Below are 18,141 nucleotides of genomic sequence, written 5' to 3'. Positions count from 1 at the left end.
TGTTACGTTTGAAAGTTGTGCGTGTGTTGTACAGCATAATAATCTATGAGATGGAGGTATTTCCCAAAAGCTGGTCCTCTGCATTTCAATGAATAGCCTAATCACAAAGTGAAAATATTGAATATGGTAATTTAACTAAATAGGCATCACATTTAAAGGGTAGAGGTATAAAGTAACCCTGTCTACATTTACTTAATCACTGTATGTAAGCACAATATTTAAGGTAATTTATTTTTACTGGAGTATTTTTTTAAACTTAATAACTTGAGGTATTTTCCAAATTCAAATACATCATGATGCTGTTCTATCAAACTTTGCTGATCCCCAATGGTAATTCACAAGCAATTCAGAGTTGTATAAACAATTGAAATACTGCTTGTCTTGTAATTGTCTTGTTTAATTGCTCCTAGTTTCAATTTGTATTATTATCAATTTTATAAATACTTCTAATCATCTTTTTTTAATTTTCTCCACATTATCCAGTATGTGGATCTTAATTGCCTTTTTGTAATTTAGCATACATAACCATGGAATATTAAACTCCAAACTTCCATTCATTCTTTGGTAATAATACCTCTCAGCTTTTGTACTACTGTCAATTAAAATGTTTGTTTAGTCTTAACTTTTTCCTTATTGGTCTACTCTTCAACAGAAAACTTAAGTATTTCTTTGTAAAAAATAGAATCACACACGCCGAATGACTGTGGGAACAAATTTATTTTTCATTTTGTCTCATGTACAGAAATAACCAATTTACAGTTTACAAACAACTGACCAGGTTTATGAAGCATATGATGTACTGCACAGGATGGAGGCCTACAGTCCAATCCTCCTCACCCTCATGAGTATGTGTACTATCACAAACCCAACCAAATGGTTCAATAACAGGTTTAATGTGGATTCAGCCAAAAACACAAGGTCACAAAAATCCACTGACAAATCAGATTATGTCATGATGAAAAAACAAAAAAAGGAAGCCACAATTGCACAACTCATAATAAAAAATCCACAGCTGGTCCCCCCCAAAAATGTACATTTACAGCAGTGGACACGACAATTCAGTAGGAATCATTTCATGGCTTCATGGGTTTTCTTCAGACTTTGAATTACATCACATTTTCAGTTTGTACTGTAGGCTACTGACACAGGCTTATGAACAGCAAGCAAATGTGGGAAAAAGGACCAACAAGTCAGCGTGACCTTTGAACAGCCTATACTTCATAATCAAAATATAAAACAAAACAAAAAACATCTTCAAGTCTTCTAAACTGGTGAGCTTTCATGTGCTAGATGATATAATTAAGTTCACAGTTGTTGATGCTTCGTAGGCAGTGGTGATGCTAATATTAGCGGGCGCGTGTTGTCAGTATGTTGTAAACATTTACGACCGGAAGTGAATTTTTGTTAGAACTGGATCAAGGGAGAAGTCAGTGTTTCTTCATATAATCAAGTTCATTTTTGGCAACATGTTTCAATGCGTCAGTGCATCACATTTCTGTGCCAAACAGCCTGGATCGATATCCGAAAAAAAGGTTTCATTAAAAACACCCTATTCTACATGTTACATGCACATCGTATAGACATAAAATCTCATATAGTTCATACCATTTACAAGTTTGGTGAAAAAGAGGATAGATAAAAGAAATTAAGATATTAAAAGGACGTAGTAGTTAGTTTTGGCAGGCATGCTCCCCAAAGTGACGCGTGTTGTTGTTACCACAATGCAGTGTGCTTAATAGTGCCTGGTGATGACTACTAACTGCATTTTGAAACGGGACCTGCATGCCTATCACTCGATCCTATGTGAAAGAAGGCACTTACAGGAGAAAAGTGGTACAGGCCCTGTCTGAAAACTACCCCTGTAGATCTTAGTGGAATATTAAATAGGTAAGACTTCAAGTAAAGTGATGTTTATGCTGTTTAGCACACACGATTCTTGGCAAATAGGGGTTGTCTATGCAGGAGCCCGAGGAACAATGGGGGGCTTTTTGGTGCCTTCTGTTTATTTCATACATTCATATGCATGCAACTTTCGGAGCCAAATGCTCTTTCAAATGTCTGGGAATCTATTTACACAGCAGAAATCGCTAAGAATTCTCTGTTGATCTAAGAGAAGAAAGGCAGAAAGTCCACATTTTGGCAATAAATCAACGAGAGAGGGTGACATGAAGACTCAAACGTGATGTTCAACATTTCAAAATCATTATTATCCAAAGAAGTAATTTGTAGATATGAACACAACACAGGAGGAAGAGGAAATCAAGTACTTCCCTGAAGGAGCAAAATGCAAGTCGCACTTTGACTTTGATTCCCTACATATTCAAATATTAGGATGCTGTTTCTTTTAAAGAAAACGTATTACAGTTTAGGGCAGGGGGGAGGTTAGGGAAACAGAGGCGCACATCTTCCACCTCCAATATGAGCATTTGTATTGTGAAGGTAATATATTTTACCCACCAATACCATAACAATGTCATCCACTTCCTAATACTTTCAATCACTAATTTATCAAATAATTAGTAAGTGCTTCATTCTTATATTTTGCTCTACAAAATGGCTATTTCCACAATCAGTATATGCAATGGCTCAGACGACGATTCAGTAATGTGATAGGTGACACATTTCACAATAAACTGGATACATTTCAGTATACGATTGATCATCTCAGTGGAAACCAGTGAGATTAACTGACAGTGAGACTAAGAGAGCAATCGGAAAGTGCAAAAGCACTCAGCAAAAATACAAACAGCAACCTTTAAATGGACCAGTGAAGCATGGTTGTGCTTTTTATGATCTCTCTCTGTGAAAACATCCTGTTCCAAGTTTTTTGTGGAAAGATTCCCCCTTGTGGGAAGATTGTTAAAAGTGTCAGCAAACTTGAACAGCTCACTTCCTGGGGTGGAACACCATGAGAGGCCTGTCTTCAATCTTCTGCCAGGGGCTCTTCTTGTTCTCGTCTTTGTCGTCGGGATCGTCTTCGGGGCTTGTCATGGAGTCGCGGCGGTTCTCGCTGTTGCTACTGCGGCTGCTGTTCACGCGACTGCGTCCTCTCCTGGGGATGGTGGACCCTCGGGAGGACGGACCTTCATCCAGAAGAGGGGTGAGGGAGTTTTCCTCAGGTGACACTGGGCGTCCCTCGCTGCTGCTAGGTTCGCTGTGATCGGGATACGCCAGCTTGGAGTAACACTTCCCCCCACTGCTGCTGACACCGTGGCCCTTCCTTCCTCCAGTCCCCCAGCGCTCGTCTTTTCCCTTCCGGTTCATTGCTGACTTCCGTTCTTGGGACTCCAAAGGTGTTTCAAAGTTGATGTCACGCACAACGCAGCTGGGGCCACCTAAGAATCCAGCAACACCACCACCGCCGCCACCGAGGTCATTCCCAGCATCTATGTAGGAGTGGCGCACATGAGCGTTATTACGTCCATCCAGGGAGATGAACCATGCCCTTGGGTGCTGCTTGACACCAAGCTCCAGAAGCTTCTTCTCAGTCAGAGCCTGCAGTTCTCCATTCATCTGAGCCATGGTGGAGTCATTGAAGAGCACAGGGATGGTCACAGGCCCACCAGAGGAGTCGGACGCCCAGCTCGGGTCTTCAGAGTCGTCACCTTGGGATCCACCTTGCTGCTGCTGTTTCTGGGAGTGGTGGTGATGGTGCTGCTGCCCTCCTCCCATCTGTGCACCATCTTTGTCTTGGTCCTTCTGGTCTTTGCCGTCTTTGGAGAACTCAGAGGGCAGGCGCATGTAGTGTGCAGGGATGACCAGGGTTGGCACCATGCTCCGGTACATGTTCTCCTTCATCTGGTCGATGGAGCTGCAGAAAATGATCTGGCCCGGTTGCGTGTTAAGGGACGTGGGTCTAGCAAGGCTGTCTGCAGCTGCTGCCGAATATTCCGGGGGTTTGTCACTCTGGTTTGGCACGTACCCTTGGAAGCGAGGTGGGGACGGGGGATCAGAGGCGTAACCTCGATTGTCGTTGGCGTTGTGGTGTCGGTGATATTCAGACTCCTTGCTCTCCATGGGGCTATAGCTCCGGTTGTAGTCTTCATGCAGCAAAGGGTTGTCCAGGTTGTTGGTCTCTGTGGCACGAGTAACCTTCATGGGGAAGCTTTCACCTCGTTGGGGACCTGAAGCATTTTTTCCCTTTGCGTGTCGCAGCATGTGAGCTGGAACATGCTTGGTTAAGTCCTCTCTTGAACTCTGGTAGTCTCGAGATGGGGACATTTCAGATTTGTCATTAGAGGGGCCAGACTCAACATGGCTTCCACAGATCAGATTTAAACGTGAAGTAGATGTTCCTTGGTCTCTTTTTGCACCGTTTAGATTCGCTGCATGGGGTTTCCCTTGCTGGCGACGAGGTTTTAAACACTTCCGCCTATAAGGTAAACAGACATTGTAGGTCAGAAATGAAAGAACACCTGTTATCTTTTGGGGATTACAAGATCTAATCTAATATTTAACCAGGGTTCAATATTTTCAATTATCAGCACCAAGATTCTGTGATTTTTGCTATTAATAGAAACCTAAATCTGAGACCTGCGCCTACGCTCCCCACACCTGCAGTAGTAGAGCAGCACACAGAGCAGGATGAGCACCAGCAGGGCCAGCGAGCCCAGGATGGAGAGCAGGAACAGGGTGTGGTAGGTGGTGATGTCCCTCAGGCCTGGATGAGACAAACCCATTCCTGAAACACAATTAAAGGCAGAAATAAGTTCAAGAATCACTCATTGTGTTTTCTCAATACTGCTGACGTTTGATAGTACAAAATATGATGTATTTTCCTAGCAACTTTTCTTTGACATTGATTAAAATCATGAATTAGATATAAAGGAGAACTTATACAAAGTGACTGCACTTACACTAGTCTACTTTATTATTCAATGACAGATGATTTAACAATGCTTCAAATGTTGCAGCCCTAAGAAATTGTGGGATTTAAATAGGTCCTTTTTTTATTAAAGGTATGGTCTAGTGTACCTAGTGTAGAGATAAGAAATAAAGCCTTCAAGCATCTTTTCTTCAGCAGATAGTCAAAAAACATTACTTGTATGTATCTAACAATTTTCCTGTGACCTCATTGGAGTGTGTCAAGGTAAAATAAATCCTAATGCAGACAACAAGAATTATGTGAGGGCTTTGATACTAAGAAGGGTGTTATCAATTTATCCTTAATGTACAATTAAGCGGAGACCGTGGATGTTATTGATGGCCAAATGGTGCATTGATATCTCCCTTCCTTCTCAATACTCAATACTAAATACATTTTAGCAACTTAATTTACTACACAATCAGACAGACGGTACAGAATCAAACAGAATCACACTTGGAAGGCATGCAAAATGGTGCGTTCATTTAAATTGTGGGACAGCATTATCTTTGGTAAAGTATGGTCCAGTGTACCGTTTAGTGAAGGAGATAAGAAAAAAAGCATTGTAGTATCATCCTTAGCATTTAGAGAACCCACTTTTAGCTGAAAATGTGATACTTCCTGGGTATTTTACTCACATAGTAACCTTTTTAAGCAAAACATACTTATCCACCACGGCCACAATAAACTACAGTGTGTTTATGGTAATGATGAAACTGGTTAGCCAGGGCAACAGTGTGACATGTCCCTAAACACACACATTACTAGAAGATACATGTACAAGAAAATCCCCAGCCTCATCGTTTTAAGTGGGATGTTTTTATTGTTACGTGATTGAACTTGGACAAAATGTTCTAAAAGTAATGCTTCTCTCTTTCCCTGTATCAATTTGAATATGTTGTTACAGACATTACAGTCTGAGTTCCCTTTTTTCTATCATCCCAAGAGACAGAAAGCAACATCTGCTGGCAAAGCAGCCACACTAAAGATGAAAGCAGCACAAACAGCAGAGTATATGGTGTAGATGGGTTACTGTACCTGAAGATGAAGGGAAGGCTGCTAACCAGTATCCCGTCTGAGGAACCACAACGTTCCACACAAACTGTTGGCCGTCCTTTTTGATGTAACCCGTCCCGTTCCGAACCCACAGTCCTGCAGGAATGTACATTATCATCACTGTTATCTTCATTCACAAGAAAATGAAAATCTAAAATTTAGGAAAATAAGGCAAATACAACTGTTGTGCCTCCATTACCTGTCTTCGGCTGATACAGCCAAGCAGGCACGCTCGTGGCCATCCTGTTGCGGGTGTCAGACGGCAGCGGCACAGAGACGTGGATTGGATCTGAGACATGGATCTCATGGCCATCTTTGTCAAAGAGATGAATGCTGACCAAGGCCAAAGCTGTTAAGTCTGTCCATCCTGTTTCTGCACCTGAAGAGAAAAAATTTACAATATCAGCATTAATTCTTCTTTTATCTGCAATCTGTTATATGTTGCCATGTTGATAGAGTGCACTAGCTAGCATTGGGTATTTTTCTAGACATAGTGTATGTTGACTTTTGAGAAAAATTCATTGTAAATATATTTCATTTTCTTTTGGCAAGGAGGCCTTGAACTGAAATATAACTAACTTTGTCTTTAACACCTGAAAAACAATAAGAAAGATATTTAAATAAACAGGTCCTCCATAAAACATGTTTCAAGAGAAGGGAAAGATATTTTAAGGACACCAGGATGCTCCCACCTGAGCTGTTGGTCTCTTGGCCCAGCAGAAACGGGAAGCCACCGATTTCATACTGAGTCCTGGCTGTGGTCAGAGCAGCAGACAGCGCTGTGTAGTTGGAGTCTGACGGCAGCTGGAGGGACTTCCTCTGGAGCTGCACCAGCGGCTGGTTACGACCTCCTGCAGAGAAACACATCAGTGTGTAAACCTTGCAACCAGTTCATGTCTTGATACCTCTAAATAAGGCGTAAACATAGGTTTCTTTATAGTGTTTTATCGATACCATACAGTACAATATGATAAGATGTGATGTGATACAATATGTAACGGTACAATGTGAAATGGTACAATGTGAAATGGTACAATGTGAAATGGTACAATGTGAAATGGTACAATGCGATACGGTACGATGCGGTACCATGCGATGCGGTACGATGCGATGCGGTACGATGCGATGCGGTACGATGCGATGCGGTACGAGGTACGATGCGATGCGGTACGATGCGATGCGGTACGATGCGATGCGGTACGATGCGATGCGGTACGATGCGATGCGGTACGATGCGATGCGGTACGATGCGGTACCATGCCATGCGGTACGATGCGATGCGCTACGATGCGGTACGATGCGATGCGCTACGATGCGCTACGATGCGATGCGCTACGATGCGATGCGCTACGATGCGATGCGCTACGATGCGCTACGATGCGCTACGATGCGGTACGATGCGATGCGGTACGATGCGATGCGGTACGATGCGGTACCATGCCATGCGGTACGATGCGATGCCCTACGATGCGGTACGATGCGATGCGCTACGATGCGCTACGATGCGATGCGCTACGATGCGATACGATGCGCTACGATGCGGTACGATGCGGTACGATGCGGTACGATGCGGTACGATGCGATGCGGTACAATGCGATGCAGTACGATGCGGAGTGTTAGAATACGATAAGATGTGATAAGATAAGATAAGATACGATACAATATGATAGAAGGAAAAATATTTAAATAGGATACAAGAAAACATACTTTTAACAGAAACATTTTCAATTGGTGGAGCAGTTTTGACTTTGAAGTGGCAAATACTTTAAAACACTCGCATAGAAAATAAGATTTTTAGACAATAGAATAAGGTCTATCATTACACCTAAGTATTTATATGAAAGAACCTGCATGCTTTTTTTTAATAGAGAGGTGGACGTGACTGAGCTTATTTGTAAAAATTGTTTAAAAAAGTATTCTGCTACAGCTGTTGCTATGGTGATAGCAGCACAAATGGCATGGGGTCATGTAAATGTTAAGCAGTAAAATATAAGGAGGCCTGAGCAGACACATTGGAGAGAAGCGGAGTGTGAATGTGTCTTCACTCTCTGCAGGAGACACACTAATCTAAGATGTGTTGACAGGGTAACTGTTGATGTGTGAAATTCCCTTTTCCTAGAACCCAAAATAGGAAAACCGTAACAAAAAAGGTTGATTGATGTGAATCTTTGGAGAAGGCTAACAAAGATTTATAAATTCAAGGTATGACAGAATTAGTTCTCGTTAACAACTTCATCATCATTTATTGCGGGTTTTTTGGAGATTTTATTTTCTTTACCTGGTGACCCAGACAGCACCTGCAGGACGTCATCGTACAGAATAAGTGTTCCTGGCCTCTGGACCAGGAGGTACAGGCTGACTGATGCATACACTAAAAAAGGGAAAGAGAAATATTAACACAGCAGAATTCCAGGTGCAACAACAATGCTCAGACAGGGTTATGCAAGAGACAAACATTTTATTGATTTATTGCAAATTATTCCTCATTGAACAACCCTCACACGATAATAGATTTTAAAAAATAGATATCGTTAAAATGGAAAGGGGGACATTTAAAAAATATATATACTATTAAAATAAATATATTATATATCTCATTTTTTTGGTAGTACTTTTCAGTAATATATGAAGATAATTCCTGATTGAATTAATCTAAGTCATATGACCTGGACCCTGTTAAGATAAAATTATTCATCCATCGTTTTTTGCTAAATAAACACTTACACTTATAGAAAACAGTGTTTGCTTCGGGTCTAATAGTTCTCAATGAACTAAAACAAAAAAGATTAAAAACAACGTCCTGTAGCAATGCAATCTCACTTTTCATTATAGTTGTACAAAATGTACCAAAAGCGTGCGATCACATTTAAAAAGAAAAAACGTTAAGTACCTTCTAAGACCTTTTTGAGTAAACTATTTGTACATGTAAGACTCTTAAAGCCGTGCAGATGTGCAGTGAGAGTAAATAGCTGCACAGATGTTCATTGAGATAATTGCTGGGAGGCAGATTTCAGAGCTCGATACTCATCAGGCGTTGAAACAAGAGGCGGGGAAAGTGCTCTTCATGCTTAATAAAGTTAACTGCGCTTTCTTCCTAGGAGACTTACGGGGGATGCGGCTGGAGTGCCAAGGCACGGAGTTGGTGACGTAGTCTTGTTTGGAGGCTGTGATGATGACCCATGTGCCGGTGCGGTACAGGAAGCTGACTCTCAGGACGCCATCGCTGCCAGCCCTGCTCGACGCCAAGATGGTTTGGTTTCCGTGCACTTCCACCTGAGCGCCCGCCAGGGGTGACAGATCGCTGTTGTCGAACACCTGGACTTTTATTTGCACCTCTGTAAGAACATAGAGACAGATTCTTATGATTAGCGATAGACAGGAAATGTGATGATATCTTAATCAAGCGACACAATTTTACTGGATATTGTCAAATATGCAAGCTGGAACCAGTGAGCACTTGACTATTTTGCATAACAAATTACTTAGTTATTATCTGATATTAAACATGTTTCAGCACACAAATAACACGCTAAATATCTCTTCTGTGGGAAATTGTATTTGTTTCGCAATTAGGGCTACAGGATATGGAAAAAAAACTGCAATTATTTTTGGCTGATATTACAATATTTATATGATTCATGACATTGGAGGGATTGATCATTTTTGCATGACTAGGCTATTCTTATTATAATTGAAAGATGAATAAATGATCATGGTGATGTTTTGTAGGCCATCAATGTATCACCATAATACTTAGTTTAAAATAATATTTACACATATTTTGTGACTTTGACGTATATTGCTTCTATGCACAAGCCCATATTGCCATTCATTAAAATTCAATTAAATGCGAAGCACTATCAGTTCAAACATCAAACACTATTTGCTGCTCTGTCATACATTTGTTATTTAATTCAAACAAAAGTGAGTAGAAAAAGACACTGTGCAGTCAGCTAATACTGCAGTATAAAAGCAGAAATTACACCTGGGTTTGGCTCAATGATTTAGTATCCTTGGCTGTCTTACAAGGACAGCATCATTATGCAGCAGGGCGAAGATCCAAGTCATGTACAATGACCTTCAAACTGTAGGGAATTTAGCATGAAACAACCAGCAGCACGGAGACAGCCCCCTCCCCATGTTTGTGTGATTTCTAAGCACATTTAAAGATGTCTATTCAAAATGGAAATAGGAGATGGTGATTTATGACAGTGTAAGTCAGTTTAAATTTAAAAATGTATATAACATGTCTTTGGGTTCAGGTTTAACTGATTTATGACTATTTTGAGTAACAATTTTGATGCAAAATACGGCAATTGGGCGCTAAAAACAAAAACTACAAAAAAAATTCCTGTAGTTTTCAGAGCACCTGCCTACACTTGTCCCTTTCACATCACTCAGTATCTAAGCATCATGAACCTATGGTGCAGACTCATCATTCCCAGCAGAGACGGATTATGATTATAATATCTGTAGTTATTACAGACGCAGCCATCACAAATCCATCATGTGACGGTTCCTCCCGTGTTTTCAGCCCCAGAACATTTTGTTTATCATCCCGCCTCTTGGAAAGCGTGTATGTGGGTCAACGCTGGGGGAGGTTTCCATGGATACATGCTGTGCTAAGAGCTGTCGTCTTCTAACTCCCCCCCAGGCCTCTAGTGACAAACCCCTCCATGCAGAAACTCCCTCAGTCTCACTACTGGCTGCATTCACATCATAAACAGCCCGTATGTGTGTGTCTTTATCCATTGTGCATGAGTAAAGGCTCAACTATTACCATAATTGGTTCAATAAAAGCTCCCTTGTTTGTGTGTCCAGAGGACTTCCTCAATCTGGGCTTGAAGAAGCTCCATTGACCGAACACTGAGAGTCACAGTGTCACTTCAAGAGTCTGGGAATTTTCAACCACTCAAGAGTGCTTGAATACAAATTCAACTGAGAATTATTAGAGTGTTAACACTTCTAAGGCAGGGAGAAATCATGTAGATTTCTTCAGACGATAATTGCTTCACAACCTCTTGTGAATTGTTGCAGCCGCTCAGGAGAGGAGATGTGCTGAGCTGTCCCCCAACACCTCTGTGGTATCAATTAATTTACAATGTAATCAGTAAATAGGCCCCAACAGACAAACAAAGGACAGGAAAATCCCAATTTATAGGTTCAAGAATGTGTCTGTTAAGCCAATGCTGGAAGAAGTATTAAAAAAAGCTTTACTTAAATAAAAGTTTAAATACGGCAATGCAGAAATAATCTTATACCTAAGAGTACAAGACCGGTGGAAGTCTTGAAGAATACCTTCACTGTAACGTGTATTACTGTCAGATTAATAGTGTGTTAGCAGCTTGCTAACATTGTAGCTAGCAGATGGAGCTAAAAAGATCAGAATCAGAATACCTCTATTTGTCATACAGAGGGACTTCATTTGAGAAAGTTAATAAACATTTTGTATTTCAATCCTTAAAAAAGTGACATATTATAAATGGACAACATGTTATGTTTTGAAAACCAATAAGATGTGGTTACTTTGACGTAAATAAAGCAGCATATGAGGTACAAAACTCCATTACAAGTAAGATTAAAGATAATAAGAGGTACTTTTATTATCATTTAGTATGCAATACACCTCTTTTTGACTATTATATGATTATTTATACTGATATATTTCATACTAATGCTAAATAGAATTTAAATGTTGCAGTAGATTTGACTCCTTTGTAATATGTTGGTTATGTTATTATATACCATGCATCATATTTTATCAGTTGATGATATGCTTTGTAAAATATTACTCTGAACAGTAACTTTAGCTGTCAAAACACAAATGCTGTGGAGTAAAAAGTATAATATCACAAATTTAGTGGAGTAAATGTACTTAGTTACAATCCAGCATGTCTGTGTCCATTCATGCAGCTCAAAATAGCTTGAAGCATAAATAATGCAATGTAATGACATAATGTCCTTCAAAATAAAACACCAAAACACAAACACTGGTGCTTTTAATGCTGCTGCTGCATCGACATTCATATTTTTGTAGTCATGCAAATTCATTCTGGGCTTTTGAATTCATAATCGTGTCCTGTGTTTTAGTAACACACGGATATAAACACACTGTCAATGCTGTGCAAAGCAGCAAAATAACACACAGGCCTATGTTACAGCAGGTGAGGCCTGACATTACAGCAGACTATATTTAAGGCCTTTATACAAACATCTGTACAGTATTAGAGTACACACTCTGATGTGGCCCTCTGTATAATATTACCTCATATTTTAATAAACCCATACCACCAAACTAACATCACAAAGTGGATGCAACCTTAAAAAGCAACCCCTGCAACCATCCATTTTCAGGCTGCACGATCAGGGAGTGCATCGCTGCAAAGAAACCGACGCTTTGTCGACAAAAGCCATAAAAATGCAACCACTCCCATCTCCTCATTGTGCTGCATCCCCCGTACGGCGAGCTTACCAAATGCTCCCTGATCTGGAAGAGATTTGGCCGTGCAGATCGAGACGAAGAAGAGCACACGAGAGATGAAGCTGGCCGGCATCCTGGCTCCTACATCTCTAATCCCAGCTCGGCGGCCATGTATCCATACTTCTTCTCCCAGGAAGCAGCAGCGGATCACTCCTCAGACCATTTAGCTTCGGATGCTCGCTGAGATGCTGCCGTCTGCCTGTGTGGGCTTCGCCTTGTTTTTATTGTCTGAGGGCATGAAGAGGGAAAGGGGCCACGGTTTCCCTCTGTTGGGCAAAAGCGGGACAGCAGCTTCTTGTTCTCCACTAAACTGCTCTGATCTCTGGAGAGAACATGTCAACATGGAAGTGGAAATGATGGATTCTACAAATTCCTTTTTAATCGTCAAACTCATCTTTCATTGACTTGGGATCCGGAAGGTCCCCGGTTCAAGTCCCCAAAAGACCAAGACCAACGTGTCCCCGAGCAAGGCATTGGTGCCATTAAAAGTATGCTAACAGCAGCCCCAGTATACACATGAATGTACAGACAACTATAACTGAATGAGATCAGTCCTGTTTATAATGCACCACCTCTTTTATATCCAGTGGGGCAATGTAACTAAGTACTGTACTTAAGTAAAACATGGAGGTACTTTATACTTTGACTTCACTACTTAAAGGCACATTTTGTACTTTTTAACTCCACTACATTTATTTAAAAGCTTTAGATACTAGTGACTTTGCAGATTTTGGTTATTTATACAAAATATAAATCCACACACATTATATTATAATATCATAAGTCAAGGTACCCCATTTAGAGGAACGGCATGTTAGAGAAAATGCCCAACTTAATCACATTTACAGCTTTATATTTATTTCTCCACTCAAGATGTTCCATACTTAAACATTCCTCTGTCATGATGGGTACATATCATGATGGCAGAACATATTGCAGGTTTCAAAGTCAAACTGTTTGGTGTCATTTACAATAAAATGTAAGACATATTTCGCCCTCCCTCTGCCATAAAAACACGATTTTTAAATGGGATTTTAATACTATAAATTACTGTATTAGCAACAGTGTAGGACTGTATTACCGAATGATGGAAGCTAGAGAATAATTTTAAAAAGTAGTTGTGTTTAATTTGTTTAATCTGTTTTATCTCTATTTTTCACAATTCTCAATCTGCTTGTATTAACATTAATAAAGTTGACTTATAACTGCATATTAGTAGCACCATTATGTCACTCGCACTATTTAATTGCATTGTTTCATCACTTAAGACTTAAGATTTGTATTGCCAACAACTCATTTGTAGCTGGTGTTCATATGACAATAAGCCTATACATCTCTGAATATGGAAAAAATAGAGATATTATTGTCAATGTGCTTAATACAATTTAAATCTGTTTAGCTGTTCTACAGCACAAGTACTTTACCACAAGTTGCTATGAAGACAAATTGGATAGGGGGAACTTTGTAAGGTGGGACACCTCATTCCTCTACAAAGACAATCTCTGTCAAGAATTTGAGGTGCTGGATATGAATCTGAAGGAGTTTGTGGATATGGGAAAGACCTCATCTCTACACCAGAAAGACATCCGTCCTATTGTACCTCAGGTGGCAACAGCTCTGAAAGTCCTGAAAGGCTTGGGGATCACTCACACAGATCTCAGATCAGAGAATATTATGCTAGTGGACCACGTACGGCAGCCATTGCAGGTCAAACTTATCGACTTTGGCTCTGCCTGCGATGCCACAGAAGCAGAGCAGGGGCCATCTATTCAGCACAGTTGGTGCATGGCTCCAGAGGCCATTCTGGGTCCCCTCTGTTTCAAGCACATAGACATGTGGTCCCTGGGCTGAATTGCTGTTGAGCTCTTCCTGGGAGCTGCGCTGTACCCCGGGACCTGTGAATATGACATGATGTGCAAGATAACACAGACTCAGGGTGAAATGCCAGGGCACCTCCTCAATGCTGGACTCCACAATCCCAAAGTTCCCATCACCAGAAAAGGCAATCTGGGAAGTCACACCTCCTCTGAAAAGGCCTTCTGTTGAGATGTCAAATGGCAGCAAACACAGCTAACAGATATCTACACCGAACATAAAGAGATTGAAGAATATCGTAATTACACAGGAGAAAGACACTACCAGGCTACCAAGCTCCTCGACAACAACGGGAAAACTCTGATATGGATCATTGGATCTGGTTATGTTCAAAAAGGAGAAGTTGCAGCTTATGAGAACTTCGGGGAGAATTTTGGACTTAACGCCAAGGTTCAAGGCCAAAAATCCTACATTCACAATATTACATTATTTTAAGTACTGAAGTATTGGCATCAAGAAACACTTAAAGTATAAAAAGTGAAAGTACACATGATAATCTATGGAATCTCATAGCTTTATATACTGCAGCTGGATATCTGTTCTATAATTTGATTTGTCAATGCTTATTTATTAGTTGATTTATATTTATTATTCAAATAAAAACTACTGGAAAAAAACAAAAGGTAGGAATTATTAGCATCTGATGGGCTGGAATTAGTATATTGTACTGATTCAACAATGAATTCATAGCGATATTATTAAAATGGGCACCAGCATGTGTTGGGGTACAAGCTAGGGAAACTGGTTTTAGCATTTGGGACGGACTTTATGGCATCATAAATCATTTCTCAATTTAAAAACAACACTCTAGAGGGCACTGCCTCTCTTTCTCTACACCGCAAGGGAACACTCTTGGGCCCGTTATCAGGTTTTCTCCACAGAAGAGCATCCCAAGAGTCCACTCCATAACATATTATCTACCACTAGTGCAACCAAGAGAGCTGAGGTTGTATCTCGACATGGGTGTGGATGTATTACTGTATTATTTACTGTATTTTTTATAGTCAAAGTATTTTAAATTTTAATTCTGTAAGATCAGATATCAAATAACTTAGTTAACAGTTTTCAGAACTGATTCATTTTCCCTGGCAGTGAAGCTTTTATTGAAACAACATTTAGACGTTTATGTCTGGAGAAAAAACATGTAAAATAAAGAAAGACTGAATTATTATAGGTTTTTTAAAAGTATTTCTTTGAGCCAGACATGGTCCACAATTAATTTCTTTAACAGTATGAACGCATTAAAGCAACAGTTATCTTTTAAATATAATACCTTTGATTGGTTTAAGAAGCACAAGACTCTTTATGTATCCCCAATAATCTTTTTTTGTTGTTCACTCAGTTGTTTTCACACACAGTACAATACACACACACATGCACAGGACCGGACCGAACAGGCTCCAGGGAGCAGTTGGGGGTCGAAGCCTTGCTCCTTGGCCCAAGATGGGAACTAGCACCTCTTCAGCCACCACACTCCATATTATTTTTGTCCGATCAGGGCTGGAACCGCAACCCTCAGTTCCCAAGCCAAGTCCATACAGAGTGAGCTACTACAGCCTGGTTTTCTCAAAATATGACAAAAAATAAATCAATGTTTCAAATGTTTACGTTGTCAGCAGAGAGACAATGTGTTGCTGTTCATGTAGGGGTAACGTAAAGTCTCGAACGCAATTATAAGTTATTTTATATAGTGTTGGACTATTTTAGAAATGAATAAAGTCTTCTATTTATGATGCTGATTATTTGTTTTAAATAAGTGAAGAGAAAGTACGAAGTAGCATAAGATGTGAATACTTCAGTTCAAGTTCTTCCAAATTGTACTCCAGTACTTACTTGTGTTCCAACAATAATATGCAGGGGGCGATTCTGCCTGCACAATGTCTAAAATAGCATTTATGCTTGTGGAGTATTCTAATAAAGGTATTGCCACTTTAATTACTAGTATATTTTCAACAGGATCTTAAACATTTTTTATTTTGTGTTTGTTTATGGAAAAAGTTTCCTGTTGTTGTTTTGGCAGCTTGAGGAAGTGAAGCAGCTCAGCAGTCAGAGTTCATTTGGGCTCAAACTTTGTGAGCTGTGTCTGTTTCTCATATCAGAGCTGAAACTGAGAGCAGAGCAGAGTCCAGGATTCCTTCTGCCTACTTTCACCGCTCGACAGCTGGTAGCCATATTTGTCATTCCAAGTATTACATTAAAAAGTAATATTGCACAAGTATTTCAATCTTTGCACTGTGAAGAGGTGTTTGCAGATTTACCGCCCTGCAAGTAAGACAGCTTTACTGACATTAAAAAAAAAAAAGAATTTGAAAATGTGTTGTCAAGCTCCAGCACAAAGCAACTGGAAGGTGAAAATGTAATCTGGTTTCAAACCCAAGCCAGATATACAAGCATAGTGTGGTTATGAGCAGATGTAAGTACATGTATGTGCATACTTTTCAACACATCAACATTGTTTTATGAATTCAATCAAGACTAAGAAGCTACTTAAGGTGCGATTTACCAGTATAGATGAATTCCCCGCTGTGGGACTAACACAGGATTTCTGATTCTGATAAAAAATGAATAATGTACACATGGTCTGACAGTGACTCAGTCTGTAGGGACCTGGCGTGGGAAAAGTAGGGTCGCTGGTTCAAGTCCCCGAACAGACCTAAATATGGAGTGTGGACTGGTACTTTGAGAGCACCGAGTTCACCTCCAATGCACCGGACAACCCAACCCCCCCTGTACAATAGCTGCCCACTGCTCCTTATATTGGAATGGGTTAAATGAAGAGGTCCAATTTCACTGTGTGTGCATGTACATGTGTGGGAGAAATCCATTGGGTTTCATCCTCCGACTCTAATGATACTGTGGTAAGGATCCAGTATCATTAAATCATCATAAATAATAGATATAATGTCGATGTATCCTTGGGCAGGATAGTTAACCCAGAGCTGCTCCCGATGGCACAGCCAATGGTGTGTGAATGTGTGTGAATGTTAGCTTCCTTGAACAAGTGGTACATTTCTCTTTATAAATGGGGTGCGAATGGGTGAATGATGACTTGTAAATGTTAAGCGCTTTGGGGGGTCGTAAACACTGGATAAAGTGCTATATAAATACCATCCAATTACCATTTCAAACATTTATGGTAATTAACTTTCCGCCGCTTGTGTTAAGAGTTAAAAAAAGAGACAAAACACACAATAAGCAAAGTTCATATTGCAATAATATCGTTTTTGTGAATCATTTTAGCCGTTCTAGCAGTTCTATAAAGCTGCATGTAGACACATGCTGATGTTGAGCTGCTAAAGTGTTTAATACACTGCCTGGCCAAAAAAAAGGTCAAAAGCCTGTGGTGGCAGTGCTATGATCTGGGGTTGCTGCAGTTGGTCTGGTCTAGGTTCAGCAACGTGCCAAAAGAATGAGGTCAGCTGACTACCTGAATATATTGAAGGACCAGGTTATTCCATCAATGGATTTTGTCTTCCCTGATGGCACGGGCATGTTCCAAGATGACGATGCCAGGATCCATCGGGCTCAAAATGTGAAAGAGTGGTTCAGGGAGCATGAGCATCATTTTCACACATGGATTGGCCCCCACAGAGTCCAGACCTGAACCCGATTGAGAATCTTTGGGATGTGCTGGAGAAGACCTTGCGCAGTGGTCCGAATCTCCCGTCATCAACACAAGATCTTGGGGAAAAATGAATGCAAGACTGAAATAAATGTTGTGACATTGCAGAAGCTTGTGGAAACGATGCCACAGCGAATGCGTGCCGTAATCAAAGCTAAAGGCGGTCCAACGAATATTAGAGTGTGAACTTTTTTTTGGTCGGGCAGTGTATGTTCATCATCTTAGCTGAAGCTGACAGGAAT

The 18,141-nt window shown here is 40.4% G+C and overlaps 1 protein-coding gene across 2 annotated transcripts; it reads right to left on the bottom strand.

The window, feature by feature from the left end:
* Positions 1–698: 698 nt before the first annotated feature.
* Positions 699–12,622, bottom strand: LOC134870664 (protein FAM171A2). Of its 2 annotated transcripts, none has more exons than XM_063892960.1 (8): positions 12,394–12,622; positions 9,029–9,256; positions 8,200–8,292; positions 6,613–6,771; positions 6,120–6,299; positions 5,903–6,016; positions 4,534–4,681; positions 699–4,372 (listed from the first exon to the last, which is right to left on the bottom strand). In XM_063892960.1, the coding sequence occupies exons 1-8, from the start codon at positions 12,473–12,475 to the stop codon at positions 2,887–2,889; spliced, it is 2,490 nt and encodes an 829-aa protein (XP_063749030.1). In that variant the 5' UTR covers positions 12,476–12,622; the 3' UTR covers positions 699–2,886. The 2 variants fall into 2 exon arrangements, with proteins under 2 accessions (XP_063749030.1, XP_063749031.1); XM_063892961.1 differs by having other exon boundaries at positions 4,555–4,681.
* Positions 12,623–18,141: the final 5,519 nt, after the last annotated feature.

Source organism: Eleginops maclovinus, chromosome 10 (genome assembly GCF_036324505.1).
Source record: "Eleginops maclovinus isolate JMC-PN-2008 ecotype Puerto Natales chromosome 10, JC_Emac_rtc_rv5, whole genome shotgun sequence".
Classification (NCBI taxonomy): domain Eukaryota; kingdom Metazoa; phylum Chordata; class Actinopteri; order Perciformes; family Eleginopidae; genus Eleginops; species Eleginops maclovinus.
Note: the sequence above shows the minus strand (reverse complement) of the source record. Positions and strands in the feature narration are given on the sequence as shown.